Source organism: Limulus polyphemus, unplaced genomic scaffold (assembly GCF_000517525.1).
Source record: "Limulus polyphemus unplaced genomic scaffold, Limulus_polyphemus-2.1.2 Scaffold623, whole genome shotgun sequence".
Taxonomy (NCBI): Eukaryota; Metazoa; Arthropoda; class Merostomata; order Xiphosura; family Limulidae; genus Limulus; species Limulus polyphemus.
In genome coordinates, this window is record NW_013666233.1 from 102,480 (window position 1) to 119,947 (window position 17,468).

Below are 17,468 nucleotides of genomic sequence, written 5' to 3' on the forward strand. Positions count from 1 at the left end.
GTCCAACCTACAATAAAAAACCTCAAAACTATCATCCATTTTATTACAAAGAGTATTTATCAACAAAGTGTACAAGCTGAAAATTTCAACAAGCAATTCATCTACTGAATGTATACCTATATATATCGAAGCAAGACCTACAATGGTACACACAGTATTTCTGTTGACATATAATTTTAAATAATAACTGATCTATTTCAATATGAGAAAGGACTACTCAGACTCAACAGAAAATTAATTATGCACTGTGCTTGAAGATGAATAAAAGTTTATTATGTTGTCATGATGTTTTACAGACTGTTAAAAAAGTAGAATTACATAAAAGCAATCTGTTGGCACATAAAGTTACAAATATATGAAACTGCTCAATAGGTAATATAGGATTTTAACTTGTGCATAAGATTTCTTGTTTGAATTATTATTAGTTTTATTATTACCTTTAGATAGATTACTGTACACTTAACACAAAGATTTGTTTTTGGCTATTCATACAAAGCTGCTCAAATGCTATTTGGGCTAGTCCTTGCTAATTTTAAGTTTATAGACTATAGGGTAGGCAACTAGTCAACAGCACCCACTTCAAACTCTTTAGCTACTTTTGTCTGACCAAATAATGGGATTTCTCCCTCATCTTTAGAACTCGCACACAGCCCCAAAGTGGGAAGCATGATTAATTCTTTTGAACAATGGACCCGCAATCCACAGTTCAGCAATCTAACCACTGACTGGATTAACACACAACACTTAATTTTAAAAACTCACATTTTAAATTCAAGAACAATCCAACCTACAATAAAAAGACCTGCACTTACTCAAAACTATCATTCATTTTATTAAAAAAAGTATTTATCAACAAAGTGTACAAGCTGAAAACTAAGCAATCCTACAATCAATGTATACCAATGTATTTGTATTAACCTTTACATTATAGTTCAGAGTTTTATATTATCTAAGTTTTAATTCCTTTATTTCAAAAGAAACCTTAAAGAAAAATTCTTAAACGTCAGTTTGATGCACAACTTCTCAAATGTTTTAACTTTTGGACTTTGTAACTTGAATACAACTTGACATATACTAAACCGTCCACATATAAAAAAGAATCTAGGTTAATTGATTTATTTGCACATTTTTCTTTCAAGCTCCTTAAGGCATCTTAGGAGAAAGAAGAAATAAATTTCTCTGAACTCTTGACATGTGTCTTGCCCACTTTCTACACACAGTTTTGATTTCTCAGCCATATGTTTCTCCTAACAGTTATTTTAAAATTGATGCAAAGAATTCCATAGAGAACTAGTCAAACCACTCTTAGCATTGTTGCTGCCTTTGTCCTCTCCACTTCAGTGTTGTTTCTCACCTAGAAATATGCTAGATACACAGTTGGATTGCATTTAGGTTTTACTTTTATATTTTACTTAATTGTGTTATGTTTTAAGATGCATATTTAAAAGGATTAATAATTTTTAAATATAAACCATATTCTCAGTTCATGAGGGTTAGCACATGTGCCATTCTACCTAATGGCTAACGTTTCTCAGCCTGTGATATTGTAATATTGGCCGAGGATGCCCACGTGGACTCGTGTGTCGCAATGAAAAATTAAATGCTAGAGGACAGGAATGGAAAATAAAACATTAAAAATAAGTTATATGTGAAAAGGTAAAGACATGCAAGTAAGAATGTAACCAAAAGAAAGTGTTCAAGATTATTTGACAAAAAATAAAAGGTATGAAAATATTTCTTTAAGCATTTCATTACACTAAACATTGATAATAGCTACATTTAATACGTTAGAGAAAATACAAAATATAAACATTTACCTTATAACAACTTATGCTATTCATTTAGAAGGTTCTAGAAGTTACCCAAATAACATTGGAAAACTATAAAATGTAAGACGTATTTTTATACTTTACATGAAAATCACCTTGCATTCGAACAATTCAGAGTTTGTGTGCAAATAACTACAATAAATAAATATATTGGAAATACTTGATAAAAAAAATCATTCTTGGTATGTACATATATCACTATAAAATCTGTGTGTTTGTCTTTTGTCCATTATCTATCTACTCTTAGGTCCCTGAGCTAATCTCAACCAAAATGATGATAGTTTGGAAAAAAGGGGCATGATAATGGAGGGGGAGGGGGGTCAACAACTCTCTCTCTCTCTGGAGAAATGTAATTTAAGAAAAAAGGCTGTCACTATTCCAAAAATAAATAAACTCAGATGAAGTTTCCACTCCAAAAGCCACAATAAGGTTGATATGAAGAGCTGTTTGAGTTATACTCACTTCCTACTTTGACTAGTGACCTTTCAACTTTGGCCCGTAAGACACTTCTTTGGCCAATGATCGTCAATTAATTAATCATGTGACGTACTGTCGAAGAACATTGAGCTGGATGTTGCAAGCAGATAAAAGAAAGCACCCATACCACCACTTCTTTGACACTACCTCTTCCTACAAAATCACCCTGACCATCGCATACTGTATACCATGTTTTAAGTATAAACATATTGAATTCTTAAAGCTTATACAAAACCTTAAATGAAGTAATAATGAATACTGTAATAATGTTATAAATAAACTGTGTGAAAGTTAGGATTTTTGTGTTATTTATCATAACATTCAGCCCCACATTTTTTAAGTTCATAACCCAGACAAAGGACTGGTACTTCAGCTTCTACAAAATGTTTGTAACCTTAACAAAATCTGACCAATTTTTATAAAGATATATTAAGAAAGCTCAGAGTCATCATAAATATTGTTGCACTGTGTATCATTCTCCATATGAGCTATGCTCATTAGGTATTACCCCATCTCCATAGGGTTGACAGAAAGGCTTTCCTAAAGATTTAAAAATCTAAGAGGTTTCTTTCTAAGACATTTCTTATATAAAATAAACTATACCTGTGCAAGGTAATTTGTAAGTTTTGCTAGAATTATTAAAGACTTCTCTAAAATCAAGGCAGGTTGAGTCCAGACAAAATTCCAAACTTACCACATCTTTAATGTTTTTGTTTTGGAGAAATAACTGAATTCATAATTTAAAAGCTTGATATGTGAACATACTTTTCAATACAGTGGTGGACTACAGCAAAGTTTCCATCTCCGATCAACTTCCCGACATCATATAGCTGAGTTATCTGTCGTGGTAAGCTTGGAAGTGGTGACAAGTGGCCATTTTGTAAGCTGCTTTGACTACCCTATCCATTGGAAGAGGAAGAAAAAAAGAAATGTATAAAAAAAACTTAACTATAGTACGTCGTTATATACTTAAAAACATCTTGCATACCAACTCTCACCACTTTATCCTTTTCTCTATTGATTCTATTTAAATTCTTTATAAATGAAAATACTTCTACTATACATATTAAACTGTATCACTGTCATTCATATCAGTGTGTGTTTGTGTATATAATTAAAGTGGCATAATTGTCTAACTTAATAAACTCAATCAGTAAGAAACCTCTCTCTCAATCAGGATCACATCTATGTCTGATGATATTTTTAAGAGATTTAAACTTTATACATAATTATAGCAAACACCACTGATCTCTATTTGATTACTCGTCAGTATAAACTATATGATAGTCTTTAGTTACATCTTACATTATACATAAAGAACTGTAAATGTAATTAATATGTATCATATATGCCATGTGTGTGTGATATTTTTAAGAGATTTAAACTTTATACATAATTATAGCAAACACCACTGATCTCTATTTGATTACTCGTCAGTATAAACTATATGATAGTCTTTGGTTGATACCTCGCTAATAGACAAACAAAAGGTTAAAATTAAGTTCTACATTTATTTCTGTTTAGCACAAGTAAATATCATTCACCCACTGGGGATTTTGGGCGGACCTGCCGGGGTGACTTAGGTGAAGCTGCACGGGAACTCTTTCCACTGGTTACAGGAGATTCTAAAATTCAAAGAAACACAGATTAAATAACCAAATGTTGTCATGTATTTAAACTATAACTTAATTTCTACAGTTTGCAATTAATTTTAGATCAGTAATGAGCCAAATCACAGACTGGCAACTGCAGTAAACTGTATTTATAAATCAACACAAGTCTACCATACTTACAGGCTTGTGTTGAGTTATAAATACTTACAAATGTAGTGGTTATCAAACTTTAATAGTGCAATCAGAACTCACAGATACAGATAATTAATTCATAATGTGGATGCATAAATGATGTAGTTATGCCAACCATGAAGGTCTTCAAAGATAAAAATGGCGGTTTGTGTGCGAAAGAGGAACAAAAACCTCACAAACAGAAAGTAGAGCTTCAAAGCTAAATACTCAACACTTTTTTTCAAGTTAATATTTCCTTCACTCACCTGAAATTGATTGTATCAATATCTCCTAATAAGTTTTTGTAACTATTTTCAAGTACATGCTAGATTCACACAGAACAAATATGCTAAAGAAAACTAACCAGGAAAATTTCTCAATCACATTTTATTAAAACAAAAACAATTTTGATTATATCCAGTTACAAATAGAAATACTAATGTCAACTATTGGTTATTTTCATGACAACTTATTGTAATTTCAAGTAATTAATTGTTCAAATAATAAAAAAAAAAATTTGTAACCAATTTTAATTAGTTGGTTATTTTCTTGCTATTAATAAATAAGTGACACTAAATGACGTAATGACTGCTCATAGGTGATCAGTTAAATTACCCAATTCTAGTTAGTGAAAACTATTTTAGTTTGTCACATTAAACCATTATGAAACTAATCTAGGAACCTAAAAATATCAATGTAGAAGAACATACCATAAATTATAACTGAAAAGACTTAGGACTAAATTTGCATTATATTGTTATGCTAAGAGACAGAAAAGACAATGCAGACAGATAAAGATTTGGAACTTTGCTCAAAAACTTGAACCGTCTTCTAAATATTGTATCCAATATTTAAAAGAAAACCAAGTGTGGGAGGAAACATAATATGGAAGATAAGTAATTAAAACGATATCAGACAGTACATAAACAAAAATCCTCACCAAAGTATTCGTGGTGATGTGCAGGAGAAGAAACTCGTCTCTGCGGAGTGGGTGACAGAGGATTTCCAATACTTCGTCTCAACTTTCTGTTCATTGTAGATGACCGAGTGATGTTTGTGAGATACCTACATTCTAGACAAGAATATTAAATCATCATGTAAATTCTGAAAAACGTTTATGTATAAATGATTAGGTCAGTGTATTATCCTATGCAACTGAGATATAAATGTAACCTTTAATCTACTTATCAAGTTTAGCTTCCTAATAATATGGCATTATATAACACTAAAAATTACACATTTATTTAATAACTTTGTGTAAAAGCCATACAAGGGCTATCTATGAATAGCCATTTCCAATTTTGAACTGACAGACTGAATAGAGGAAAGGCAGCCAGTCAACAGCACCTAACACCACCTCTTTTACTACCTTTGTCTGATTGAATTGTGGGATTTATCATCATTCTTTTAGATCAATTGCAGCCCCAAAGTGTGGAGTATGTTTTTATGGCAATAGGTTGCAAACCATGAATCCTCAAATTCACAGTCCAGGTATGATAATTATTAAGCCATACCCAGCCCAGAAGTACATGTAACTGCAACATCATTTAATATGTACTGTGTCACTACAACCTGATATAATCTAAATTTGGACTATGATGGGTAAAAGCCAATTTCTGACACTGTATGCAATATTCAGCATGTGTGTATACCATATCTCTTCTTGAGTTTTTCTAACAGCAATTTCGGGAAAATTAAACACAAAAAGTAGCAAATATTAATAAAACACTAAATCTTACATTATACATAAAGAACTGTAAATGTAATTAATATGTATCATATATGACAAGTGTGTGTAAACCAACAAGTTCTGTACCTTAATTATGGTGAGGGAAGAACTGCAGTGTATTACAAATATTGTACTACAAAATAAGTGGGATAGGGCTAGTGTTTAAAGGAAGTTCAAAAAAAGTGTTGCTTCTCCTGAAATATGAACTTTTTTGGATTTCCCACCAAATTCTCTTGGGGTTGCTGTTGTTAATATGTTGGTTTTCTTTGTTTACTTATATTTCATATTGATTTCAACACTATTAAATTATTGCATATTTTGAAACAGATTGTATTTCAAATTAATGAAGAGCATAGCTCTCAACTAGTTTGTAACAATAACTAATATTTTCAAGCATACATAAGGCTTACTAGTTTAGTCAGAATCTTATTTGCTTTTTTTATTGGTACCAGATAATTTCTGACAAACACGATTAAATAAGCAAGTTATTCAGCAATAAAATTGTTTTCAGTGAATAGAGAATAATGAATATTAACTTGCAATAATTTTTTTAAACAAAACAATCTTACCCAAGTAACACTAGTTACACTTGTTTTTGATTATGCTAAGTGACACTAATTGATTATGTCAATTAATTGATATAATTGCCGAGCTCTAATTTACTTACTGGCATTTGACTTTAATACAAACAAGTATCTGAAATTCATTTCTCAAAAAACAAAAGAAATCAATGCCATAAACAAATGATAGTTTAAAATGATCTATACTGTTTTTAAAATATCCTAGCCTAACCTACTACATCTGCCTTTATGCTAATCAAAAGCATGATTACAGTGGCCAATATTCAAGTACAGAAGAATAGTTACACAGGACACAACTTTAGCAAGTGTTGTAACACTTCAATGACATGTATATCCTGTTATTAATCTGACTCAGAGGTAGTGCAACCATCAGAAAAAGAAAACACTCAGCCTTACCACAATACTCATGTAATTCAAGGAAAAGATCAATCAGAATTTAGAAACAATAACACTAGTAACAAACAAATGTTATGTCACAGTCATGAATAACAAACTACTAATGATTCAAGTACACTTGAAGAGAAAAAAATTCTTAGTAAGTTCAAAGTAAAAACAATTTTCAAGAACTATTAGATGAAAAGCCTTGAGCAGCAAAGTGTTGCCTCAGTTAGAAATGAGGAAAAAAGCTAACCATCAAGCTTCAAGTACACCAATGATTTTACATAGATAAACAAAACTTAAAATGAGCCAAACAACAAAATTCTGAAAACATGTAATAGGCTAACAATAAAGAATGATATAATAAATGATGTCCTGACAAAATGCCTTCACCATGAGCAGTGCAAAGAATAAAAGGAAAAGGTCAACAAAAAGCAATAAAATCTTTCCATGAATAATGTTAAAAGAAGAGGAATTTTATAATATACCGGTAGTCAAAGTGTGTAACTTATGGTATTCAAAAGAAAAATATCTTACAACCAAAAATGATGTATTGGAATATATGCCCTGTAACTGGAAAATTTCTTATGCTGAGAATCTAAAATTCTGTTTCACTTTAATTGAAGATAATTTACCCCCTGTATAAATAATATACAAAGTTTCATGGACAGTGAAAAACTAACTAGTTGCATACAACTATTTTCACACACACACGCTTAAAATTTGGAAATAATTTTACTTGTTTCAGTTACAATTAAATTTATAAAATTCTAAATATTTTTAAATTTAAGTACAAGACATTTTATGATAAAGAACTATTGTTTTTTTTTCCTTTTTTTTTCCAAAATATTAATTTCACTAACAATATCCTAGAATGTTGTTTACGGTAAAGATAATCAACTGATGATTTCCAATGCATTCTCCTCAGTATAGATTTTAGTGTTCTAAAATATTGATTTATAATACTAAGCCCTTGTAATCAAGCTTGTTGTGTAGAATTGTCTTGATTAACTTATAAGCTGTATTTTGGTTCTCATCCAGAAAGTTAACACTTGGTTAGAAGTTTTATTAATTATTATGATATATATGTCATTAAAACATTTTCACACTACACTATTATTGGACATAAAATTATTATACATCACACAGTTGCAAAAGTTATCAATCTTTTTATTTACAGAATTAATATTTTTCGAGCATTAACAATACAGTTTCACTTCTGCTAGCTTACATGTATGCGAGAACTCACGTTTTCTTGAAATATCTAAAAATATAAAACTCTAGCAAAATACTATTATTAGAAAATGCAATTAGAAGCTACACAGCTAATCTTTTGCTATTTGTAAGTTTCAATAGGTAGAAAACTTAATTCTAAAACAAGTGCAGTTAACAGGTTTGAATGTGCAGACTCAACAATTACTTTCAAATTAATAGCATTAGTGTCTACAAATGCATATAAAACTAACCACCAACTATGCACAGCTTTATACAAGCAGAAGAATACAGGTAATGAAATAACTAACGCAACAGCAGTAAGATAAAGGGTTGTACAAAACATTTTGAAAATGGAAGCATTATTCCCAAACAACGAGATCTGTAATAAAATATTCAAGCATTAAAAGAAAACAAGTATATACAACTAATAGAAATATTCTATAAAAATTGCATATGCTGTATACAATTACAAGAACAAGAATTCTTCAAATTATTACTTTGCTAAAGACAGGTAGAAACAGAATACTAAAGATAACACAAGCAACCTTCAGTTCTATCTACAAAATAAATTTATGGTGCATATTTAATTTCCTACAGGAGAATAATTTTCCATATGCTAAAGCCACAGGTACAAGTTGAAAAAAGGTATTATTTATTTGAGACATTATGGGATACGTTTTAAAGTGATTCCTTGCAGTTTTAAGCTTTTTCAGAGGTAAATGTCTATTACATAGGTAAGCATCAAGTACTGGAGAATGGTGGTCATTGAATAAGTTTTTAATTATTTAATCACTCCAACAGACTTGTGACTTTAATATTAAAATGTATTTAAGGTATAGTAACGAGCACTTAACAGTTATAAAATAAACAATATATCAAGTAGCAGTACATGTAAAAAACAGTTTATAAAGGCAGTAAGTGCAGTTAATACAAACTACATACTCAACTGCATTTATATGTACTGTAACAAAATCCTCTATAGTAGTACTAACCTTCAGAATCAAGGTCAAAGTCATCATGAGAATATTTTTCAGGTCCATAAGCAATAAATATTTCCTCTTCTCCAAAGAAATCTGCCAGACTCACCACCTGCAAGTTGAATAATTAACAATTACAAATTAATCATCATGGCAGGATATCAATAAGATATTTAAGTCATCACCCCCAACCACCCCTATATCACAAATTACTTGAATAAAAAAATGTTTAGTTAAGTATTCAATTTCTCAATTTTTGGTTGAAAGAAAAAAGTGTATGTGTATATATTTTTTATCCATCATGGCTGTAACTGTCAATTAATAAAGAAATAAAATATATGGATTTTTTCACTTAAAGCTACAACATTGCTAAAACAGCTTGATTATATACATACACGAGGTTAAGTACAAAAGTTAAGGGTAAGAATCTTATTACTGTTGAAAACAACTGGTTGGGGAAATGCTGAAAACCACCCTACGGAAAAATTAATGAAGCTTTAATAGTAAGAGCAGATTTTAAACAGTTTAAAAGTCAAAACTACTCAGCTGAGATATAATGATTTTCACAAAAATCAAATTTAAACCATAAAATATTCAGTACACTTGCTTTTGAGAATGTTGAAAAATTTCAATTTCAAAATATACACAAATCACAATCCAACCCTGATTATCACAATGTTCACATAATACTGTTCCAATAAAATCAGCAAGTTTTTATAGTTTATTGCCTCATTGTTTTATTCAAATGTTTAGAAGATCTAAAACACCATTTGCATGAGAAAAGTTTGCTTTATGCACTCATTCAACTTCTTAATCACAAAAAATTGAAATTGTGATATATTTCATCTCTTCAAAGGATAAAAGGACAATTTTTAGAGGTGAAGAAAGCCTATAAAAAAAGAAGTAATTAATTTATGTATAATGTGTCCAATATTTATTAAAAGAATGGATATAATTGCAGAATAGTGATTTAGTGGTTACATAAAGCTTGTTCACATTCATTGTTCTTAGTTGTTGTTTTTTTTTAAGTTAAACTTATAACTACACACCTTTTTCTGTGAATATAAACTTCTACTCCCTATAATAAAAATTAGAACCTTATGATTCATATTTCTCTAAGTATCATCCCAAGACAAATTTACACTACTGTACACTTACTGCCGTGAAACCTCACGAATATACTGACTGCCAAATAAGTTTCAGATTCCAGACATAAGTACACTTTAATAAAATTGATGCAATGCCCTAGTACACAGTTAACAACTTTACAAGATGTGTTTGTAAATCATTTTTCGTATCATATTAGAACTTTGATATATTAGTGAGCACAATACCATATCTTGTACAACAAATGCAAAAAATGTGTATAATGTGTACATTCCACTAACACAATATTTAATTAAAACTGATAGAAGTTTGAGAAAGCAGCTTTGTAAATCAAAAAGATATTGATAAAAGCCCATGAATGTAACTACAAAATTTTTTACTATAAACTGAGTACAAGACTTAAACATGCAGAAAAATATCTGGTGTTAATTTCAAAATATAACGTCCCCTGATTAGGAAGACAGCCTATAGGCCATGCAAAACATCTCCCCCTTCCCTACACATCTTTTTAAATTCAAGAATAGATTCCAATTTAGTAGTTGAATAATACTGATAATAATAATGAAACTACTTGATTTATAATATATATAGTGTTTTCACAGATATATCAAATTTCAAATATACCATTAATTTTTAAAAATAAACGCATTTTGCAATAGCAACCCTAATAAACTATATATATTGATAACCTATTATCATCTCCTAAGAACAACATGGATGAAAATAAAATGATTTTGATTATTTCATAGTCCAATTCAGACATCAATTTTGGCACACATCATTTATCTTTTTTTTTTCAGTTCTGACAGTAAAAATATTAACATCATGGAAATATTTGGGCCAAAGACACACTACAAAGTTCAATACATTGAACCTCAATACAAACTGAAAATAGTTTCTCCAAGTACATAAAAAGACAAAAATATCAAACGTTTGACTTTTCTAGATTAACGATATTTTGATTTTACTACAATTTTTCTTAGCTGATTTTTCCTGAATGAATGCAAGAAGAAATGGGTAGGCTTTACAAACAAATATTTATATAAACTGTGGTTGCTCTAACCTTTCAAGATGTCTAAAACTATGGGTACAATAATGTAGGTGATTCATTCATCAACTATGTGTTAGAGATGAATCACCTTCAACTGGTAATTTCCCACTTGTGAATGAACTCAAAGCTTTGGTAAGCCTGGAAATTACAGTTTTTATAGAAGAAAGCAACCACACAGTTGTTAATTATATATATATATATATTTCTACTTGTACATTTTCCAATGACTGAAGTTAGTGCGTAATATTGTGCAGTGAGATCTACAAACTAACAGGCTTAATGCCCAGGCCAAATCCAAGATTGTATAGCACAATATTAAACTATGACTCATCGCGTCGGAGGGCGAATTACGTGGACAAATTAAAGGGGAGGGCGGGACAAGTATAGTAGTGGGTACGAGTATTGTAAGGACGTTGATTGGTCAGTAATTAGAGTACGTTTATGTTATGCCATATCCACGTTGTCTTTCCTTTTTTTTTCTCACTCCGAGGTTATAACTCTGCCGTGCACTAAAAGACTAAACGAAAAAGCAGTGTCAGAAACTGGGGAATACAAATTAAACTGCAGTCTTAGATCGATTCGCTCTTAGTCCATCAGTTACGACGAGTTTTACAACGCGACAGTGAAGATTAATACCGTTTATAGTTGAATATTAAAACAACAACAAATAACAAAAATTAAGAAAAGCAAGGGTTTAATTAACTTAGGAACGTTAAAGAAACGTAATACTTTCGATACGATATCGTTGGATGCGTACACATACATACCACAGAGACGATGACCAGATTAACTTCGGGAATATCGAATGAATTACGCAGGAAAATGGTGTTTACTAAATGATCAAAATGCGATATTAATGAAAGTTTAGCAGCACGCGAAGCTAACTGCATTCAAAAATGTTGAATATTTCGATCTATTCTATTTTACCTCTTCTGGTGGTTTAAATTTTAAATGAAAATTTAACATTTAAACAATGATTTATTTTTAACATTTTTTATCAGGAATTTTGCCAACATTTTTCGTAAATGATACTGCATGCTAATTATTAATTTTAGATATAACTTAAGTAAAATAATCGCATGGTTATGTGCACTAATAAATACAACCGGTTTAGCTAACATTGTTAGTTCCACCAACTCCCGAGATATACATGGATAAAATTTGGATATTTGCCAATCCGTTGCAAGATGTGGTCGTACACGAAAAACGTCAGGATCGACTACTGATAGTGTTATTTCAGTCTCTGTTTGTTTGTTTGTAATTAAGCACAAAGCTACACAATGGGCTATCTGTGCTCTGCCCACCACGGGTATCGAAACCCGGATTCTAGCGTTGTAAGTCCGCAGACATACCGCTGTGCCACTGGGGGGCATTTCAGTCTCATCACGAAAGGTAATAAAAACACGAAATATCGTTTTTTTGTTGTTTTTTTTTTAATCAGACACTGCTTAAAATTGTACTGTTTTAATTCTTTTTTCACGATGAATATAATTAGACCGACGGTAAACAATATTGACGTAAAATACATAAAAACAGATGTAACTTCAGATGATGATCTACAAAATGTCGCTTGGCCAAAACACCGTGTTTCCTCTTTCACGTTGCATTTGTAATACAATTTTTGTTGTTCAAACAACTCTTCCTCATCATTTTGATTAAAAGGAAAAAAATAACGCTAAATAAAAAAGCTACGTAGGGCTGGCTACTGAACTTGAAAAAAGGAACCAAACAAGATAGGGATGGAAGTGAATATATCACTTGATCAGCTAATGATCACAGAGTAGACTAAGCTGTCTCTACTTTACACATGGAGAATAAAATCCCCACATTACTGGCTTCCCCACTTTCTCTAACGAAACCTTGGTGTTTGAATAGAACCACAGCTTTCATCACTAGACCTTTCCTTTAGTTAACTGTAGAATACTACTTTTATGACTATTTTACAATAGAATAACATTTTACAATTGGAAATTCTGGTTCTGTTTATTTTGTCAGTGAAGAAGCCACAAGTGTGGGGATTTTATTCTCCATGTAAAGTCGAGACATTAGACGAATCAAGTGATATGTCCACTTCCACCTCCATCTTCTTTGGCTCCTTTTCTTCAAGTTCAGTAGCCAGTCCTACATTGTGTTTTATTTAGCGATTATGTTTTTCCCTTACAAGTTTTTACAAGATGGCGTATACGGGTTACTAGGCTGTAGAGTGTATTCTAAAGTTTTATACATTTTGCATAGAATAATAAAATATGCAGTTAAAAACCGTTAAGCTTGTTTTGCTCTTTCAAATGGTGATAAAATTATAGTTACTGCTAGGTAAGCGCTAGGCCTGTTGAAGAAAGATGATGCTGAACGAAAATAAGAAGGCTCGTTCGGGTTATTCGCCGGTTTTCGACTTTGGTACGGTCTGGATAGCCGAAATGCGACATATATGCCGGAGATAGAGCGAATAAGCCAGGTAACTCTTCATTTCTGGCTTCTGATGACCTTTGTACTGCTTTAGTACGGACGTCCGTGCCATCCCGACAGAGTGCTAACGCACTCTCCGATAAATTATAAAAGTCTGATCCTATTGACCACTCAAAATATCATTGTACGAGCCAAACAAAGTTCCCAAACAATCTTTCCTTCTTTACGCATTACCAACAAACCAATGAATTCAATCAGCAAGTTTCATGAAGTGAAAACGTTTACTATTTACAAAAACAAATGATGATAGTATGTTGTTTTTTTCATTTCCTTTAAATCAGAGAAAAATTTATAGATCTGTATGAAGTTCTCAGACTGTTTTGACCACCCATGCATACACATTTTATAATTGCGAAAAAGATGAAATCAATAACTTAAATAAAACTAAACCGAAGCTGTTATAAAACAATTAATTACTTCTGTAATTTGATTAAAGATAAATCAATTTACAAATACAGGTAAGACATCTCCACAAACACGTAATCATCTTACGTTATAACCTGTAATGTTAGCTATAACTAGGGTAAGGCTTGTAAATTGAAAAAGTTATTTGGTATTATGGTATCAATTAATTGAGGATTCATAGTCAGATTTAATTTATCTACACATTTTACAAAATATTTTTGCTTTGAAAAGATTGAGAATATACTCGTAGATTTAGCATTCCTTTATTTTTATGTTGTTTTTTTCTAACCTGGCGGTGGTAAATAACGTAATACAAAGTGCGTGCTCTCGTTTTGGATAGCAAGTCCCACGTGAACGACCACGCGGAGCCGATGTAGCACGAAACTGCTGTTTTCGGGGGATCATGATTAGGGATTTGTCAAAGAGGAATAACCATAACAACGCTGCCATGCACACACGCAAATAGAATATCGTCATTATGTGATGTAAAATATTCCCAAAAACTTACTGTGGCTTTTCTACTACCAAGAAAAAACAAAAAAAAAAGTATTTTGCACCTTACAAGCAGATGGTGTGACCTAAATTATTTATATTTAACTAAATAGCATTTTGAAACACTTATGAAAACAACGCAAAGCTACTGCTAACAAAACACGGTGGATGTGCGTTTTTATACTTTTCAACTAAGAAGCAAAAATAAAACTGTAGTACTTAACACATACAAATCCAACCTACAGATGTGTAATAACTACAATCTAACAGTTTCCCCCTGAAGAAGAAAGGTCCACCTTTCGAAATCGCTCGTCATAGGGTTTCGTATTTTTGTGAAGAATCTGACAGGGTTACGTGCATCAACAAATTTTTCATCTCCTAAACAACTAATATAACTAACATTTCAACTACGACTTGTGCTGTAATTCAGTGGTTCTGAAAGCTGTCAGGACCGACGCCAGCGGGGGGAACCAACTCTATAAAATGCCTTTGCCTCCCCAAGCTAATTCTGTTCATTAATTTAATGTTAGATTGGGTCCCATTATGAGTCTTATTGTCCCCTTCCCCACAGTAATGAAAAGCTAGAAAAGGGAATGGCTATGGTATTGAGAATAAGAAACTGGTCGACACTGGCACAAAACAAGAAAATATTATTACACAATTACCAGTCTTATTGTGATGTAGTATCGTTTAACGCCCTACATCATATTTTTCCCTTGCTTAAAATTACTAATACAATTAACTACAAATAATAAACTTTAGCATGAAAGTTTAAAGTTTTAATAAAAAAAAAAATTAACTGAAAATCAAACTTGCTTTTAAATGAGCTAACCGGACTTCAAAATTTGTTTTGTTTGGTTTAGGCGCAAAGCAACAAAATGGATTATTGAACCCTAAACTTTGGCGTTATAATCCTTCAAAGTTAACCGTTAAGCCATCAGAGAATTGTGTTTAGTTATAAATATAACTAAACTAGTCAAAGATGGTAAAAAGTTGCTTCCAATTACGTCCATCCTCAATTTAAAAACAAAAAGTGGAAATTGAGGTCAGGTGGGGAAGTGAACCGATCATAATCCAATTCAGATTTATAGACCTTCTGTATTAAATATCGCTTGTGCATTTTTGCAGAGCAAGAAAATATGCACCATTTGTATTCATGCGCAAAATACGGAAGTTTATATTAACAAATAGTTTGTTAAAATCTTGTTAGCTTCATCGCAAACCTGGAACTACTTCGAAGTTGGGTTAACTTGACACGTAAAAAAAATTACGTTTATCAACCTTTTATGAGTATAAAAAAATCCCTTAAAATTATCCGACTGATAGGTGACTAATATTTAACATCTACTTAGGTTTATTTATATGTTTAAATATTATAAAAATATAAACATAGCCGAAATTTAATAAACCTTTTCAGATGAAAGCAAACTAGCATACATTTTGAAAATATTTCAGGTATTACTAACGCAAAACTCGTAACGACAGATGAAAACGAAATAGCACAATAACATGGCTTTATTCGATAACGAGGAACCCACTTTGAGACTAATAATGCTTGGAGACGGCTTGAATGGGTAATGAAGAAAAACGTTAATATAAGTTTAGCATAACATCAAATGTACAACTTTTCGACAAGGTTTTGTCATCATCATTAATAACTTCATTAAAATCGAAATACAGACAAAAAACAACAACAACAAATTCTTAAGTGTTCATGTAAAAAAAGGAAACCTCATAGTAAAATCATACCAGAAAGTTGGAAGATATACGATTTCGTGTTTATATAGTAGATATAAGGGAATTATACACAAACACGTATTATATTATTCAAAAATAAAGTTTGTATCCTAAATAGTGACTATCAATATTTATTTATATATGCAGGATTTTATTATTTTTTTTATCATGATAATATATTAGATAAAGAAACTAAATCAACGCCATCAAAATGCTATACGCTCTATTTGAGCGTAAAACCACATTTGTCACAGCACGGTTGAGAAGATTATGTGCAATTTACAAATCACAAAATTCGAGCGTTTTAATACGTTCCTCAGAAATTCAATCAATACATAATTGTTAAAATGATCAGAAAAAATGATTTACTGTATCTATTTCGTAAGAATGGGGCAGTAACTAATTACTGGATGTAGATTTTGAACCGAAATTATTTTTTTTACAGTAGTAATAAAGAAACAAGACTATTAGGACTAAAGCTGCACTTAAATTTTCCAAATTCACCGTTTTAAACACGTGAGAATTCATAGCATACCCTGTTTAAAAAAAAGTAGAAGAACGGAATAGCTGCATGATGTGGCTGAATTACAATATATATATGGTCCTGCAATAAACGCATGTAGTCTTGCTCGTGTTGTAATGACAAGTCACATTTCACTTATGACAAATGAAAAAGGTTTAGTATTAACTAATCGATCCAAGAAATCTGGGATAATATCTTATATACGAACGATTTTTTTCATGTTTTTGGCGCAGACCACAAAAGGAAATCGCAATGCAAGGCATACTACCGCCGCTTTACCACATTTGGAAGTTAATAACATACGCAGCAATTTTAAAACATCTAAATGGGATTACGTTACAATTTGATATTACCAATATGTTAGTCTGTGCATCCAAATATACAATATCAGCGCAAGGTTCACCATATGGTATATTTATTAGTTAATTTCCTTGAAAGAATTCGGTAATATTAAAAAGATGTGCAAACCTTTTCGAAACATCCCTGTATTTCCACACACACACACACACACACACACACACACACACAGCATTAATATGTTTATTACACTTAAAGTATTTTATGAGCATATAGTGAGCGCGTTTAAAATAACACCACGGTGAACAAAGTATATCACGAGCATAGCATAAGAGTTTTCCCATAAATTCCACACAATTAAAGATTTGTTCTAGAACTTTTGCATAGGATCAAACATTATCTTCCCAGTTAATGAAATAT

The 17,468-nt window shown here is 31.3% G+C and overlaps 1 protein-coding gene across 5 annotated transcripts in view; it reads right to left on the reverse strand.

The window, feature by feature from the left end:
* The window catches only part of LOC106459534 (serine/threonine-protein kinase DCLK1-like), a 68,381-nt gene that overhangs the window by 26,085 nt on the left and 24,828 nt on the right, over positions 1–17,468 (reverse strand). For all 5 annotated transcript variants that reach the window (XR_002610586.1, XR_002610585.1, XM_022386038.1 and 2 more), the window contains 4 exons: positions 8,986–9,082; positions 5,031–5,162; positions 3,855–3,931; positions 3,072–3,205 (listed from right to left, as the gene is read on the reverse strand). Coding sequence is in view for 3 of the 5 variants with exons in the window: in XM_022386038.1 (XP_022241746.1) it covers positions 3,072–3,205; positions 3,855–3,931; positions 5,031–5,162; positions 8,986–9,082 (440 nt within the window). In the remaining 2 variants the exon portion in view is untranslated. The remainder of the gene's footprint in view (positions 1–3,071; positions 3,206–3,854; positions 3,932–5,030; positions 5,163–8,985; positions 9,083–17,468) is intronic.